The 16425-nt window shown below is 50.0% G+C and overlaps 1 protein-coding gene across 1 annotated transcript; it reads left to right on the top strand.

Moving 5' to 3' along the window:
- The first annotated feature begins 3101 nt into the window (after positions 1-3101).
- On the top strand, positions 3102-8939 carry GPR174 (G protein-coupled receptor 174). Its single transcript, XM_015860152.3, has 2 exons — positions 3102-3210; positions 6199-8939. The coding sequence occupies exon 2, from the start codon at positions 6663-6665 to the stop codon at positions 7692-7694; it is 1032 nt and encodes a 343-aa protein (XP_015715638.1). The 5' UTR covers positions 3102-3210; positions 6199-6662; the 3' UTR covers positions 7695-8939.
- The last annotated feature ends 7486 nt before the right edge of the window (positions 8940-16425 follow it).

Here is a 16425-nt window from a genome sequence, read left to right on the forward strand (position 1 = left end):
AGCAGGGGGTGAGGGCTCAGACTGACAGCAGCACATTCACCTGTGGGTAAGCAGCAAAGCTGGGCCCCGTGCATTTGGCATTGTGTCCCAGGATCCCTCGTGCAATTAGCTGTGCTATCCACAGGCAATGAGTTATTCCATTAATTATACACCCAACATTTTGCAGCCCTTAAACAAGGGCTGCCAGGGCTGTGCCTCTTTCACATTGTGCTTCCGAGGGCGCTGCAGGAAGGGAAGGATGGCTGCTTTTCTCTCTGCTAAAAATACCTTTTCCTCCCTCCATGGCCACATGCTTCCAGCCCACAATGCTTCTCGGCCCCTGCAGAAGCACTGAGCAGGGGCAAAGCTTGCAAACCCCAGCCAGGAGCGAGCCTGGGGAGTACTAAAGCTGGCATGGGAACAAACACACAGGCAGGGCTGGTGTTCTGGGATGACCCAGACGCACAGACAGCAGATTTTGTTGCTTTAAACCAAACCTAGGCAGGGAGAGGTTTTCCAGCCAGGCGTGATCTCATCTGACCCATGGCCAAGTTTTGCTTCATGGGCTCAGCCACCACCCTGCAAAGCCCAGGGCATGGATGTGTACTGCTGTGGCATTGGTTGAGCAACCCACGGCTGTTCATCAGCCCCTCACACACAGCAGAGGGAGCAGAACATTGTGGTGCAGCCACAAATCCCTGCTCACAGCACAAGAAAAGTGCAGAAAAGTGCACTGGTGCTCACAACTGTGCATTGCTGGGACACCCCACACAGTGAGGGTCACTGCCATGACCCAACACAGCCCAGTCCCACGTAACCCAGCGAGGCTTTCCCAGCAGCAACTGCCATGCTGACCCATAGGGAATATTTACCTGCATTTCTTTTGTGTTTAAAGAATATTTCTTCAACATAAGGAGAGAGGGAGAAAATTCACCCCCAAGCAGAACTTTCTGGCCATGGGATGAGTGAGAGCAGCGCCTGCTCCTCTTGCACACATCCCATGGCCTGTGTGCCCTCCCTGGGCTCCTACTTGCTAAGCTGGCACGGAGCAAACCAGCTCATTTAGGAAACCAGCTCATTAGCACCAGCCCAGGGTGGGAAGATGTGCAGCCACCCCAACTACAAGCCCTACTTTCAGCTTCCAAAATGGGGATGACGGTTGTGGCAGGATGCATAGTGAGCGGGGCACTGCCAAAACAGGATATGGTTTTGCTCCCAAATGTGGCTTTGAAATAAAAACCTTATCTGTACAGTAAGTGCTGCCCAAACATGGGCCATGCTTTCTTATAAACAGACCAGCTTCTGCGGAAATGAAAGTGTAAAGCAAAGCATCCATCACACAGCTGAGCAGGAAACAAAAGAAATACCATTTTTGGAGCCCAGGTGCTGTTTAGGTATGAGGGTTTTTTTGGTGCTGCCCCCATTCCCAGCACTTTGTTGAGTTTGAAAGCAGCACCCGAACCCACAGGATGGGGGAGTGAAACACCCTGAGCTGCAGAGCATACCAGGCAGACATGCACATGGCTGCAGGCTGGTGCTCAACCTGCCCCATTTTGGGGGTCATTTGGCAAGTCCTGGGGTCAAGAAGCCTGAGGACTGCCAGATATTGTATTGCATGGATTTAGGAAGGAGGGGATAGAAGAAAAGGGCTTTCTTACAATCGCTTGGCTGAACTCACCCTGCAGAGAGCACAGGCAGCTGCCAGGAGGCGCAGTGCACTCAGGGACATTCCTCATCACTAAAAGCAATGATGGAAACATTGTGGGACCAACAAGACCAAGGGAGCAGCTCCCCAGGGCCCCCCCAGGGCCACAGAAGCAGCAGAACCCAACCCCAGCGCTTTGATTCCAAAAGCAGTAGCAGATTGATCCAACCCTCAGCCCAAGGGACAGCACTGCGGTGAACACTCCACAGTGCTGACAGCTCCCACACAAGATTAATTATCTTGCATTAAGTAATCATCGGGCTTCAAAAGCAATGCCTGTGAGCTCTGTATATTAGGACATAGCTCTCAAGCAGCCAAGTGCCATTATGCTTTGGGAGATGCCAGCCCTGCACAGGGCTGTGCCATCACAGGGACCAGAGCGTGTCCCTGTGTCCACCAAAATGAACCTGAAGCAGTCCTCAACCCTTCAACAACCCTCAGTCCTTATTGATCTCACAGAATCACAGAATGGCAGGGTTGGAAGGAACTTTAAAGCACACTCAGCCCTAAGCCCTGCACTGTGGGCTGGGTGCCCCCCAGCTCTGGCTGCACAGGGTCCATCTGTGGCCATGGGTACTTCACAGATGGGGCACCCACACCTTCCCAAGAGATAACTGGTACAACTGCTCACCAAAATCATGACATCACGAAGCACCAGAGTAAAGCCCTCGTCCTGGTGAAGCCTTCCCAATTGATTCCAGAGAATCCACTTCTAAGGAGATGTCAATTAATGCACATGTTCGTTTTTCCACACCACTCTTCAGATCTTCCATTTCTGTATTTGCCCTCAACAGGAGGAAAGAATGCTTGAAGAAACAGAATTGAGCAAATGCTTCTGCATTTGGTATTGGAAATGTGTGAACACTCATCACCACAGGGCAGGTCTGTGCCAGGCAGTGGTGAGCAGGGAGAGCAGCCCTAACCCCCATTCCTGTGGCAGGGAGGGAATAAAGAGCAAAATCATCTCACATGAAACAGAGGGGGCACTAGTATCCCCAGTTAAAGTGCAGCCCACCCCACCATGCCCATCACTGCATCCTGCAGGGCCACATCCCCAGGGATCTGGGACACCTTGGGGACAGTGACTCCACCACTCCCTGCACAGCTTTACATACAACTCTGAGAATGATTTCTTCCTCATATCCAATGAGAACAGAGGAGAGAACGCAGCTCCCAGCCTCATTAGCCCCTTGCCCTTGCAACGAGGGGCTTTGCAAAGAGGCAACAACTCACTGCCTCCACACGGCACCGGGCAGGAACCGCTGCTTCCAAAACCCACCGAAAGCAGCAGCATTTCCGTAGAGCTTTTGACCACATACAGAAATGAGGGGAAAAAGGGGCAAAAAAAAAGACAACCACCCACCCACCATGCTGGGCTCTGCCCTGCCACCACGAGCAGCAATGAGGCGAGCCCTATGGGGAGGGCCCTGCACCGACACAGCCTCCACGCCTGCAGCAGTGGTTGCGCTTTTGCTTTGAGAATCGAGAGCGGTGAGGGCGCAGCCGGGCACTGCGGGTCTGCCAAGGTAGGAAGGCACTTGGGTCAGCCTCATTGCTGGGGTAGGTTGCGCTTTTCTTAGTGCCAGGTAGACCATGGAATGGCTTGGGTTGGAAAGGGCCTTAAAGATCAGCTAGTTCCAACCTGTGATCAAGGCAATTTTGTGCCGCTTGCAATAGGAGAGGACAGGGGACGCTGAGCAGAGGGGCACCATCAGAAATCTCCGAAGTCAAGTGACTAAAAGCAAGTAGACTGAATGGCAAAACTTAGGGGAAAAGAAGGTTTTTCTGTGCTCGCTGTGCCTCAGGGAGGCCGCTATGGGGATGGGGAGGAGTGCGCCTTGTGGGAAACCCCAGATCTGCTCAGCCAGGGGGCACACGACTGTGCCCCAACACTGTGTGCCAGCAGTTTGGGTGGAAAACTCGTGGCTCTGGTGACCAGTTAACCACTGCACATGAGGGAACTGAGACAGCACGGCTCCAGGCTGAACCCCAACACTCCCTCAACATGCATTTTCCACTTCAGATGTGGATAATTATCAACAAGGGAGGAAAAGAGCTTGGGCAAATGGCTAAGAGGCAAAAGCAGAGTATCTCATCAGGAATTGAAGTGTTTACATTTTCGTGCACATCGGTGGGATTTACCCAGCTGAAATCCCCCTGCCTACCCAGCTGCTGCTCCTGGGGCAGCCCCAGCCAGTGCTGATGGGATGGAATGTCCTGATCCACCCCAGAAGCAGTCCCGGGGGTGATGGTGGGGTTACGGTCACCCATGGGGACTCCTCACTGCTTGAATTGGCAGCCCAACCACTCCCAGCACCACAGGGATTGGGCTGGCAGCACTCACACACCTGGGGTGTGAGCAAACGAGAGGTTCATGAGGAACAGTGGAAGGAAACCTCATTCAGCTGTGCCAATGCCCCCCAGCCCTAACCTGTACAGTCTTGGCTCTCACTGCTCTTCTGTAATGAGAACTCAGCACTTGAGTGACTCATGTTTCAAGCAACCACAGTCAATGATGAACGGGCAGCTGCTCCAGAGCTCAACAACTGAATCAAACCAGAACAGCTGTATCTGCCTTGGAAACAGTTAGCAAATATTTTATGACAGCCCAAAGCAGGGTGGATGCACAGCTCAGAAGAGATGCTGCATGGGATGGGTGCTCTGGAGGCTGCTTTACCTGGGGCTGGGGCAAAAGCTCTGCTCCCAACACAACTCTGGGGTGGGGGCACAGAGGTCAGGGCTCACCTGGCTCCAAGCACAGCAACATCACCATGATGGCCAAACACATGAGGAGCTGTGGATGATGGCCAGCAAAAACACACTGGCTTCTTTGGTAGCACCTACTCACAGAAGAAGGGAAGAGAAGCATCTGCACAGCTAACACAGCGAGGTGCAGAACTGCCCTTGGAGAAGATGTAAACCCAAACAACTGCCAACAAACTGATTCCAGAGAGAGAGAACTTTTTAATTTCCAAAACCTTGAAGCAGTCTTACATAATTAGGAGATTATATTTCAATAACTTCTGCTTGTTACTCACTGAGTACCAACAAGAAGCCTCCATCCAGCACCCTAAAGTGTCCGACTGTGGGGACTGCTGGCAAAACGAAGAGGGGGCAGAAGCTTGGGAGGAAGAAGGAAGTCATGCTTCACCCCCACCACTGCCTGAGCTACTGTGAAACAGAATTTCCCCTTTCTTCAGCTCTTTTTTTTAGCCTCTGGCTGATTTGTATGCAGTGCTCTGTCTGAAGCACTGTGCTCAGCTGCTGGGATTTCCGAGGAGCAGTTTCTCACTGCATCAGGATCCCGTGGCTGTAGAGAATCTCCCCCAACTCTGGGTGGGCAGCAGGAAAATCCCTGGGCACCCACAGGGATGTGGGGGAGGGGACAAAGGGGGACAAAGCTGTTTGTCCCCTTGGCTGTCTATCCCTCTTCCACATGATGCTGAACCCCACAGGTGCTGCTGAAGCCTGGTCCTATCACCCCGCCACTACAGCAAAAAGCAACGGGAGTCCCCAGCTCCCCACCCATGGTGAGACACCTCTGTATCTCTCAGATTACTATGCTTCTGGAATTAATTGCGGCTGATGGTCAACCTCAGAGCTAATAAAATAATTGGGAAGTCTTTGCAAAACGAGCCCTCAACTCAGTGCTGGTTGCTCCTGGAGTTCATGTGAATATTGCCCATGGTTACACTGGATGTTGGATCCCTGGAAAAAAAAAAAACACCTCCATCACACTGGGCTCATTGCTTCATGGTACAAACAAAAGCGAGGCAGAAAGCTGCCCCTGGAACTGTTTCCTTTTGCAGGTTTTCTCATTTCATCACCCTACATGTCAGCTTTGTTAGCAGACATGTATTTTAGCACAGGAAGAAGCACTGCACGGCACAGCAGGATGTAGTTCTACAGCCATGTCTGCTGCACCCACATGGCACCCACACTGTTCCCAATTCAGTCCTTCACACTGAAGCAAAAGCCAAACCAGAGCAATATTGGTCAAAGGGCTGAACTCCCCCTGTATTTATAAGATTGGCTTGTTGGGGTTTTTCTGTGGTCTGATATATTTAGGTAAGTTCAGCTGCTCATCATGCAAACAAGTTTTAAATTAAGCCCACCTACTTGCTTGATGCGGAACCAATACCTGGGATTTCCAGTGGTGATGCTCACCAAGTGGCTGAAGGAAAGACTCAAAAAAGCCACAGGGAAAAAAATCAGATTCGCTGCCCTGAGTGCACTCAGGTGGCAGAAAGCACCTGATGGGGCTGTAGAACCAGCTCACACAGCCTGAATCTGTCCTGCAACACCAGGAGCTGCTGCTACCCGTGCCCCCCCCAGCAACTGAACCCCTGTTCTGCTCATTCCTCAGGGGTTTGGCACATGGTTGTGCACAGAGCTGGGTGGGTGGTGAGGGGCTGCCACCAGATGCCACTCGTTGGATTTCTGTTATGGGCAGAGATCTTCCCTGTTTTCTGCACAACCTTGCAGTGCTCTAACCACATCTCTTTGTCTTTCAGCTTCATTGAAGGAGGGTCTGCAGTGCCACCCAGTGTGAGTGCTGGGCACTGGGCTGCCCACTGCTTCAGCTGGTGATGATGAGTTTCCATGTGGGATCACACCTCGTTGAGCACTGCCAGCATCTGCAGTGACATTGGGCAGCTTCTGAGAACACAGCAGCACAGCTCAGACCAATGCACAAAGCTCCTGGCCAAGGGCATTGGGCAGTCAGGTCTCTGAGCCTCTGACACCAACACCGGTGCAGGAGGGTCTTAAACATTCTGATTTCAGCCTCAGGTCAACCTGGTGAGGATGGTGTCACCACACTGGAACATCAACCCCACACACCTACACGGCCACAGCAGTAAAATTCATGAAGAACAAAGGCAGACGGTGCCTAGTAGGAGGGGAAGCAAAGCTTTGGGGCAGGGGCAACACTGAGCTTGCAGCCCCCGACACACACTAGGATTGGGGCACCGGGGCCATGGAGAACAGCTCCAGCTGCTCCACCAGCACTGACCTGAAGCCCTACTACGCCATCACATATGCATTCATCCTCATCCCTGGACTCATAGGAAACGTGTTGGCTTTGTGGGTTTTCTATGGCTACATGAAAGAGACAAAAAGGGCCGTGATATTTATGATCAACTTGGCCATCGCCGACTTATCACAAGTGTTATCCTTACCCCTGAGGATTTTCTACTACTTGACCGGGACGTGGGAATTTGGAGGAGGCCTCTGCATGCTCTGCTTCTACCTGAAGTACGTCAACATGTACGCCAGCATCTACTTCTTGGTGTGCATCAGCGTCCGCCGCTTCTTGTTCCTGATGTACCCCTTCCGATTCAGCGACTGTAAGCGCGTCTGCGACGTGTACATCAGCATTGTGGGCTGGGTGGTGGTGTGTGTTGGCTGCCTGCCCTTCCCCTTGCTGAGGCTCACTCAGAACACTACCAATGCGTGCTTTGCAGACCTGCCCGTGCAGGAGGTGGACCTTCCCACCTCCATCATCATGATGACCATCGGGGAGCTGGCGGGCTTCGTGACACCCCTGCTGATCATCCTGTACTGCTCCTGGAAGACGGTCTTATCGCTGAAGGAAAGGAATTCTGCTTCACCTGATCTCGGGGAGAAAAAAAAGGCTCTGAAGATGATTCTCACCTGCGCTCTGGTGTTTCTGATTTGCTTTGCGCCTTACCACATCAGCTTCCCCCTGGATTTCTTCGTCAAAACCAAGAAGATTAAGAACTGCTGCATCCAGGAGGTGATCTCGGTGTTCCACGCTGTTGCCCTGTGTCTCGCCAGCCTCAACTCCTGCGTGGACCCAATCCTCTATTACTTCACCACAGATGAGTTCCGCAGGCGGCTGTCTCGGCAAGAGCTGCAGGACAGTGCCCCACTGCACAGCCATGGCCAGCAGCACGTGCAGGACACACTGCAGGACAACGTCCCTCTGAATGCTCCTGGCCAGCAGCACACCCAGGGCAGAGTGCAGGACAAGCCCACTGATGGTTAGCACAGTGCCCGTGGTTTTGGGGTTTCGCCACTGATTGCAGAAAGGATTTGAGCTTTGAGAAAGAAAAAAGACAAACTTGAAAAAGCCATTGTGCTTTAATGTTTTGGCTGAAGATTTTCCCTTGTATAAATAACTCCCTGTAGTTCCCCATTCCTGAGCTGGGCAGCCAGGAGCAGGGCAGAGAGTTATGCTGTCACCTGGCCAAATCACGGTCACGCCAGCACCACACAAGGGGCTGCAGAGATTTGGGGCATTTCCCTATGCAGAATTTGGTCCTAAAAGTGAGCGTACGGTCCAGCAGTGTATTCTCCTGTAAAAGGAGTAAAAGGCCACGGAGCAATACAACTCATTTCCGTAGGGTGCCCAGAGCCCACCTTGTGCCATGCTGACCACATCCAGGAGCCTAATGGCCTTGCTTTGCCAACAGTTACCCTGGCATCCCCCTCCTGAGGGTGCAGCAGATGACAATTCCCCAAACCACAATACCACTCGAGTGCCCAGACACTATTTCTCCACCCTCACTTTGCTTTACCACTAGTTATTTTTCTACCATCAATTTAATTTCTGGATCAGGGTAAGAAATAGCAGAACACCAACAAGCAAAGCCTGAAGTCCTCTTTGCTGCCTGTGATAAGCTTTGAGCAAAGGTTCCTGCTTTGAGGGTATTCATTCAGGCTCCAGCAAGCCTCCTGGGTCCCTTTTTTACCCCAAAGAGTGGCTCTGCAGCACTGCACTACCATCAACACAGCACTGAGCATCCAACAACTGCAATATTTGAGCAACTTCCTGTAACCTTACAGAGGCCACTCGTGAAGTTCAGGCCCTTAACCCCAGCTTGGCTGAGATGCTGTCAGAGGAACCAAAGCTGTCTGAAGCTTAAAGCAATAGGAACCCACTCTTTGCTGAGCCACATAAGAGGCACAGAGAGACTTCTAAAGAAATACTCAAGGCTGGGTGGATTTCTAACAGTCTTGCTTCCAACAAAAATCAAGCAACAGCAGCTTTGCGCTCATCTGGTGCCTTGTTTGCACCTTCTTGTCAAACTGTTATGGGAACATTTGAAATGTTACGTTTCCAAAACATAAAAATACTGTGACAATATGAAGACTTTATTTAATGGTAACGCTGTTTTGTAGATTTAACTTATGAAAACATAAATATTTTGTAGGAAAAAATGACATGAATCCCATTTTCCTTTGTCAGTTTAGAACCCTTCCATTTAATAAAAAGAGAACCCCACCGCCAGCCTGTGCACTTGCATTCACCACAAATTCACAGAGACCAACAGCAATTTGCTCGTGGCAATAAAAACAGCTCTTTATTTTCCACTACCTACTTGCATTCCCTGCAGCACGCAGTGAACACTTCCCTTTTTCCCAGCTTTCAGCACAGCCCTTGGGCTGCTCTCAGCCCAGTATGCGTCACCAGCTCACATGGCAGGGCAACACCTGCAGCACTGACACCTCACCTGCACCTGCAGAAACCCAGCTGGGTATGCAGAGCATCCCCCAGAGGATCCAGAGGCATCAGACGCACTTCACTGCAGCATTCGTGTTTTAAGCTAATGCAGACTTTAAGCTTTTTCTCCATCTTACGAACACCTACGTGTTTCAGAACAGCCCCAAATAGGTCTCTTGGCCCTAGGTCCATCAGACTCTGATTGGGCTAGTCCCATTTCAAGATGAGAATGAAAACCCCACTACTGGAAGGGATGAGCCCCTGACCCACACTGGCCGACATCAACAGCTCCGGATGTGTGGGAGGCAGGCGACGGGTATCAAAAGTTCAGAAACAGATGAGAAAAACTCACTGTGCTTTGGTTTTCCCACCTAGGAAATACCGTAGGTGGGACAGCAACCGCTCCCCTGCTGCCAGATTGGTGTGGGTTATTCATGTTAGCACCAACAGTCTCTTCAGACAGGAAGTGCTGCAATGGCCTCAGCACTCATGTGAGCTGGGTTCAGGGCTCTGCATGTTCAGTTGCCCCAGCAGTGCTCTCTGTCACGGAATCACAGAGTGATTAGGATCAGAAAAGCCCTCTCAGGTCCCCACGCACACCCCACCTTCTCATCACTGTGTCCCTCAGTGCCACATCCCCACAGTCCTGGAACGCCCCTGGGCAGCCCATGCCAGTGTATCATGGTTCTTTTGGACAGTAAGTTGTTCCTAATGTCCAGCCTGAGCCATGAGATCTCACCTTACCATCTCACCACCTCTTTATCTGATGTAGACACCCAGAGAACCGAGACACTGCCTTGTGTGGGCAAACAGCAGTGAGGCCTGTGCCCAGAGGAGAGCTCTGCACCAGCTTAGAGGGGCGCTCTGGGTTTCTTCAAGCATCCTCTGCACAGTGCATTTCTCCTGCAGTCCCCATAGAGCTGGGCTGACACCATCCCTAAGCAACACCCAGTTCAGTGCAACTGCTGCTGTGCCAAAAGGAAAGGTCTGTCCCCTTCTTATTTGCAGCGTCACATTTTAGCAGAGCTCCCCTTCATGGAGCAATGGAAGGCTCCTTTGTATTTTCCTTGCAGGGACATGCAGTTCCAGCTGCAATTGAGCCAAAGCTCCCACAGGGTAAGCTCTATTTCTGCTTCCCCACACTATATTATTTTCATATTGCTGCACAAAGTTTATTTTCAACTTTGCAGCTCTCACCATCACCCTAAAACACTTCAAACCTCAGAGGAACAGGGATTGCTTCCTGGAAAGTTCTGATCTTATCAAAAAGCCAGTTTTCCATTAATTAAGAGTCCAAATCAAGCATTTTGCCTGACCTCATTCCAACACCCCTTTTGCAGACTGACACCCATGTCACTTCCCTGATGCTGCACAGCATCTCCTCTCAGCAGCTGCATCCCACCCAATCCCATTTGTGGTGATAGCACAGAACCGAGGAAAAACAGATTATGTGGAGACCATGAGCTGCACAGCAGCAGCACCAAGGTGGGTTCTGTTTTAGGAAACAGGGGGCATGGTTGGACTGCAGGTAACAGCAAGGCTCTCAACTCACAGCCCCATTCCCAACCCCACACAGCACTGCACGCTGCCTGCCCCAGTTGCAGGTTCCATCACCAGTTCTGTCTTGCTCGGCTTCCCCTGTGTCAGGCACCAGGGCACAGGCACAGCAGGGCATGCACAGCAAGGCCTGAAGCTGCAATGGCTGCAGGAAATGGGGGAGCAGGCAGCTGGGCTATCAATAGCAGGGCTGTCATCCTCCCCATCAGAGGGCAATCCTCAGCCCAGTCCAGACGTACCCATCTGGTTACTAAGGGCTAGATCCAAAGCAGGATTGGGGTTTCAGCAGCACATAAATCTTGCTGTCGTAAAACACAGGGAAAGGATAAAGTTGTCACTGCTCCTCCCTGTAAGTATAAGACAGGAAATGGTTAAGATTACTCCTTCATCCAAGAGGGGATTTGAAACCCTGCTACCTCATGCTCTGAAAATGCCTTTGGCTATTCTTTATGAGGACTCTGCTCCTCCCATCAAAGCAGTGGAGAAATAGAAAAGCTGAGTAGCTGGTGCTGGGACCAGGAAGACACAGAAACAGCTTGTAGTAGTGGGTGCCCTCTGCTCAAAGGGGAAGGCACTTGTTCCTGCTGCAAGCTCTATTTCTGTACCTGACGTCAAACCAACACTGGTTATGACCCATGGATATCAGCAGCTGCTGGGCACAGGGCTTTTGGTAGCAGGAGATACACCCTGTTAAGGGATCTCCATCCTGCCCATGGGAAGCCAGTTTGGCACCACACACAGATGGTCCAGAGAGCCTGTGCAGCCTGCAGTGCATTTGGACGTCAAAACAGTTCTCAACCCTAAAAAGGAAAACGCCCTTAGTTGGGTGAAAGCTCGTGTTCACACAGAGAGGTGTCAGCACAAAGCCTAAGAGAGGGGAAATGAAGCCTCTTAGAGGCTGCATACCTCTAGTTTGAAACTGGTTGAGCAGTGGCTGTCGAGATTACAATTCTCGATGCAGCTCTGATGAAGTTTCCTTCTTCCCTGCTGTCCCAATCCTTTCTTTTCCCTAAGCCTAGAATTCAGGAAAAAAAGACCAACAGCAAAACAAAACATTAAAAACCAGACCAAAGCAAACAGTAAGCTTAGGGTGAACATGATAAACATAACTGTCTGCCATACTGCATTATGAGAACTAAAACCTCCCTCTCTTCCAGATGTCCTAGAAAAAAACCCTCTATGTCAGACTCTTGAGTCCCTGAAGATCTGTCTCTGCTGACAAGGTTCTGCAATCTGCTGGAAGCCCGTGTATCAGCCCTGTGATTCAGTGCCATTATCTCACACAAACCCCACTACTACGTGACACAGCCAATATTTAAAGAAACGGGGAGTCCTGTGGTCAGAGGTCTGTGAGCTAAAGGGAAAGTTCCCAGGAGACCTACATAAAACAGAAGCTAACAGTCACACAGCTTTGGGCTTCGTGTTTAAGGAGAGGTTACTTACTTAAGCAAATTAACACTAACCATCAAAGCCTCACGGCCCAGCCTGTTCCTGTTGGTTAGCAGACCTTCAGACCCATCACAAACCCACAGCAGCATCCGCTCCACCCCAAGTTTTCTCTCTAGGTTTGCTTGCCCCCAGACTCTCCTATCAAACACTCAGTGGCATCTCTTTGGCTGCACCCTGCTCTTGTGGAGCCTCCTACTGGCCTTGGACAGGGCCAAGATCTATCTATAGGATGAAGGAAGTATTTACACTCCAGCTTGCCATCATTTTGTCTTCAAAACAAGCCACGTGCTATACTAAAGGCTCCAGGAAATACAGTGGTTGCAGGACAGGGATGACCTTAGAAACACTACTACAAATCCTACCCAGTCTCTCAGAAATAAGAGTCAAGCAGTTCTCTTTTACTGGAAAAAGGGATGTGGGGCAGCTGGCACAGCCTCTGCAGGGAGCAGAGGATCCCTCTCTGTGCTTTCTCCCGAGAGCCAAGAGGCACGATGCTGATCTTGTGCCTAGAGAGGCAGGAGGTAAAGCACCACAGCTGCCTTGGATGGGGAAGCGTGATGGTGTGGGGCAAACAGCCCTGCTGCTCACAGGGGCACCTGCAGGCAACACACAGCCCCAAACTCACATCATCAGGCAGTGCCCATTCTCCTGAAGCCAGACTCACCTCCCAGGACACCCAGCCCGGTCCCCTCGGTGCTGCAGAGCCATCAGCTGGTTTGTGTGCCTGGAGCCTGGACCAGCCCTGCTCTCAGCCTCCCCCTCTGGGTTTTGCTCCTTCCTTCAAAGCCATGATGGAGCCAGGCACTGGCTTTCTGTTCCCTGAGCAGGATGCTCTGCTCTCAGCTGCTTTCTTCCTTCCTTTGGGGCACAACAATTGTCTCTATCCAGACAAAAGCAAGCCAGGCACTTCTTTTCCCATTCCAAGTCATTTGCTCCTCCAGGCTCCACACTGCATACCTGGAAGACTTTGGCAATAGACCATTTAGTACTAACTGGAAACAGCTTTGCTGTATGAATTCACAGAAGAAAATCAAACAAGGCTGGGAAAGAAAAAGAATACATTTTATAGGGGGAAACCATTTATTCCTTTAAGAAATAATGAACATTGCGAGTCACAGATATGAAGAGATTCAGTGCTTCTGCAAATAGGGTATTTATAGGAAAAATACAGTAGTGGTCGAGGTCTGGAACTCCTTCCTCCCACACTCAAGGCACTCAGCCAGACACTTTGTTCTCCATTCTGCTAGCATAAATCAGGTTGGGAGGTACAGTGAGAGCAGGAGGACACTAGGGGTCAGCAATAGGAGGAGGCAGTGCCTTTGGAGGGCCACCCCTCCTCCTCAGCCATCCATCCCATCCAGCAGAGGTTTGCAAACTGTCAGAGGTTGTTTTTAGAAGAGTAGAATTCACACACAAAGGAAAGCAGCTCATACTGCAGCACAGATGTACAAGATAAGGAGAGGTGCTTTCATTTCACTTCAGACTGCAAACTTACGCAAAAAAAACCAACACAGCAGTTACAGCTCAGATCACAGCCACAGAAGCGATGCTGTTTGCTTTGTGTGAAGCAGCCCGACTTCCTCTTCTACCATCAGATGAGCAGAGAGCTCCAACAGCTGCCGGCTGAGCTGGGTGAGGAGCCATGCTGTGAGAATAGTAGCTCATACAGAGCTCCAGTTTTACTAAGCATTAACTTAGTGGCAATGGCTAAGAACCTGCAGTGACAAAGAAGACAGTCAAGTGCAGAGCAGGTTGAGTTACAACCAATATTACTTTCCCAGCAAAAAAAGTACGCAACAAAACCCCCCTGAGAAGCCAAACACCCCCCCCACCTACCCCAAATGAGGCATTTCTGATCATCAGACCACCTGTAGGCTCCTGGTGAACCACATAGGCAGGCACTCTAACTCCAAAAGAAGACGTGGCTCTGCTCCAGAGAGGGATCAGGTTTACGGGAAGGAAGTCCCTATTCCAGAATAAGGAGTCCACATATGGGCTTAACCTGGAACGACTTCAAGTGTCAGCAAGCCTTAAAATGGAACGGCTCAGTCAAAGCTGAGCACTTCTATAACAACCAGCCCCCTGCTACAGACAGACAAAGTGATTCTGAAATATTCACTCTCACGTTTGTTGATGAGACTCCGGAGTGGTGCCACTGCACAAAGAAACAGCAAAGAAGCTGAAGTAAACAAAATAATTGGAACTGTAAGAAATAATTTCCTCTGGAGGTGGAGCACTAGACAGTGAGACTCTAATTACTCTCAAGACAGGAAATACGCCCATTTGTATTGCCTAGGCAAAATCATCAATATAAACACATAATACAGAAATCATCTGAATGAAATAGTGTGACTAATTACATGTATTTATGATCATTTTGGTTAGTCTCAAAGCTACAATCAGTGCAAGCGTTTGGGCACCCTGCCACAGCTGGCAGGCGAGCCATCCCCCACACAGCTCAAAATGAGGACAGGGAGAGCAGATTTAATCCACCCAAGCAGTCCATTACCTCAAGCAGTTCTCCCAGAGTTGTAATTTAGCCACATGGCAGCAAACATAGCAGAGGCTCCATGAACTGTACTGTGCTCATCCGGCCCTGTAAGCGCTCTCTTCCACTCCAGGATTTTAAGTTCAGTGCACACTAGGAGAAGACAAGATCAAATGCAACAGACCAGGCATGTTTTTACTTTACATTTAAGACCATGTTTTCTCTCCTTAGCCTTCCCAAGCACTTCAGAAAAGGCTGAGAAACAAAGCGATCTACCTCAAGCACTAGAACTGGCAGCTGCTGTATCACCAAGGAGGAGGCCCATCCAATTCAGCCCTCCCTGTTGCAAGCAGAGCTGTAGGAACTGGGAAAGAATGAATCCCAAGCAAAGAAGGAAGATTTTATTACATGAAAACAAATTTCCTCAGGGAAATTCAGAGCTGATTTCAGAGCTTGATTATCTCTGCCACTCACCACAAAATCCTCTGAGCGCATCTGTAGATTTGTGGTTTTTCCTGTGATGTTGATAATTAAGAGAGGTCCACAGAAGTCAGTCTGGTCTTGCTGAAGTCCCAGCAGATTCCTCTTCCGGACATGTATACAACATGACATTGGCTATGGTTACAAGGTGAGATTTTTCACACCCATGCTAACCTGACTGCGCAATAACAGCCTGTGCTACAGAGCTGAGCTTGTGGTGAAAAATAACTTCTTGCCATAGGGCTCATCAAGGCTGAACCTTATACCAGGCTGAGGCCTCTGTAAGTCTTTCAAGCATCTCCTTGCCTTAAACATACTCACCAGAAGAAGCAGCAGCTTCTGTAAAGGAGCTTGCATGCGCATCTTGGTAATGTTATCATGCAGTTCTCATACTCACTAATGAAGCTAAGTTTTACCCTGGTATTAAATAGGGCTTTTTACACTTACACAGACTACAGTTTTATTATAAAATTGTTCTATATTAAAGATAAAATTCATGCCTATAAACAAAGATGCTTAACACCAGCTGAAGAAAGCCTGCATCAAAGCCATTTTTAGGTTTAGTTACGGTAGTTCACTGGAAATCTGCATTTTAGGCTAAAAAGAACCAGCAGCAGTGTGAGTTAACTCAGAGCACAGCTGAGGCCCCAGGGGTTTCTCTGTTGCCTGTACCTCATGCCCAAGCAGCTCAGAAGCACAAGGGCTTGCTGACTGTGCCATCTGCTGGTGCAAAGGATCTTTCCAACTCACATCCTTCTCATCCCAGCTTCCTGCAGAGCAGACGAAGGCAGAAGCTGCTCAGATACAGAATTGAACCCTGAGCACATTGATTATTCTCACTGAAACAACCTTGAAACTGTGGCCCTTTGATCCCAGTACCTACCCCCAGAGTACAGTGGTTGGGGCCAGACAATAAGCCACGCACAGCACACACAGGCCTGAAACTGCAGCTACCTTCTCACTGACAGCACACAAAGTAGGTAAGGAGAACAATATGTTCCTTTGAATAGGTTGGCTTATTGCCTAGAACATCTAATACGTCTTTAAGGAACTGACTTCATTCTTCTAAAATCTTTACCAGGCAAAGGTAAGAGAAACTGCTTCAGTCTATCTGGAAGCATTTCTGGCATTCCTGGTAGGTGTTTCAAGATAGCCGGGAGGCTCAAGTCTTGTGCAGTGAGAGCTACCCACTGTACAGTCACCCCAAGCTGGAAGGGAAATTTACCTTCTCTGTTTTCAATAAAGTCAGAGCTTCGTGCTGCAAGCAGACGCTCCTTATTCTCTGCAAAGAACTGGTTT

This window comes from Coturnix japonica, chromosome 4 (assembly GCF_054131305.1).
Source record: "Coturnix japonica strain WE chromosome 4, WE-NBRP24, whole genome shotgun sequence".
In the NCBI taxonomy this organism is placed as follows: domain Eukaryota; kingdom Metazoa; phylum Chordata; class Aves; order Galliformes; family Phasianidae; genus Coturnix; species Coturnix japonica.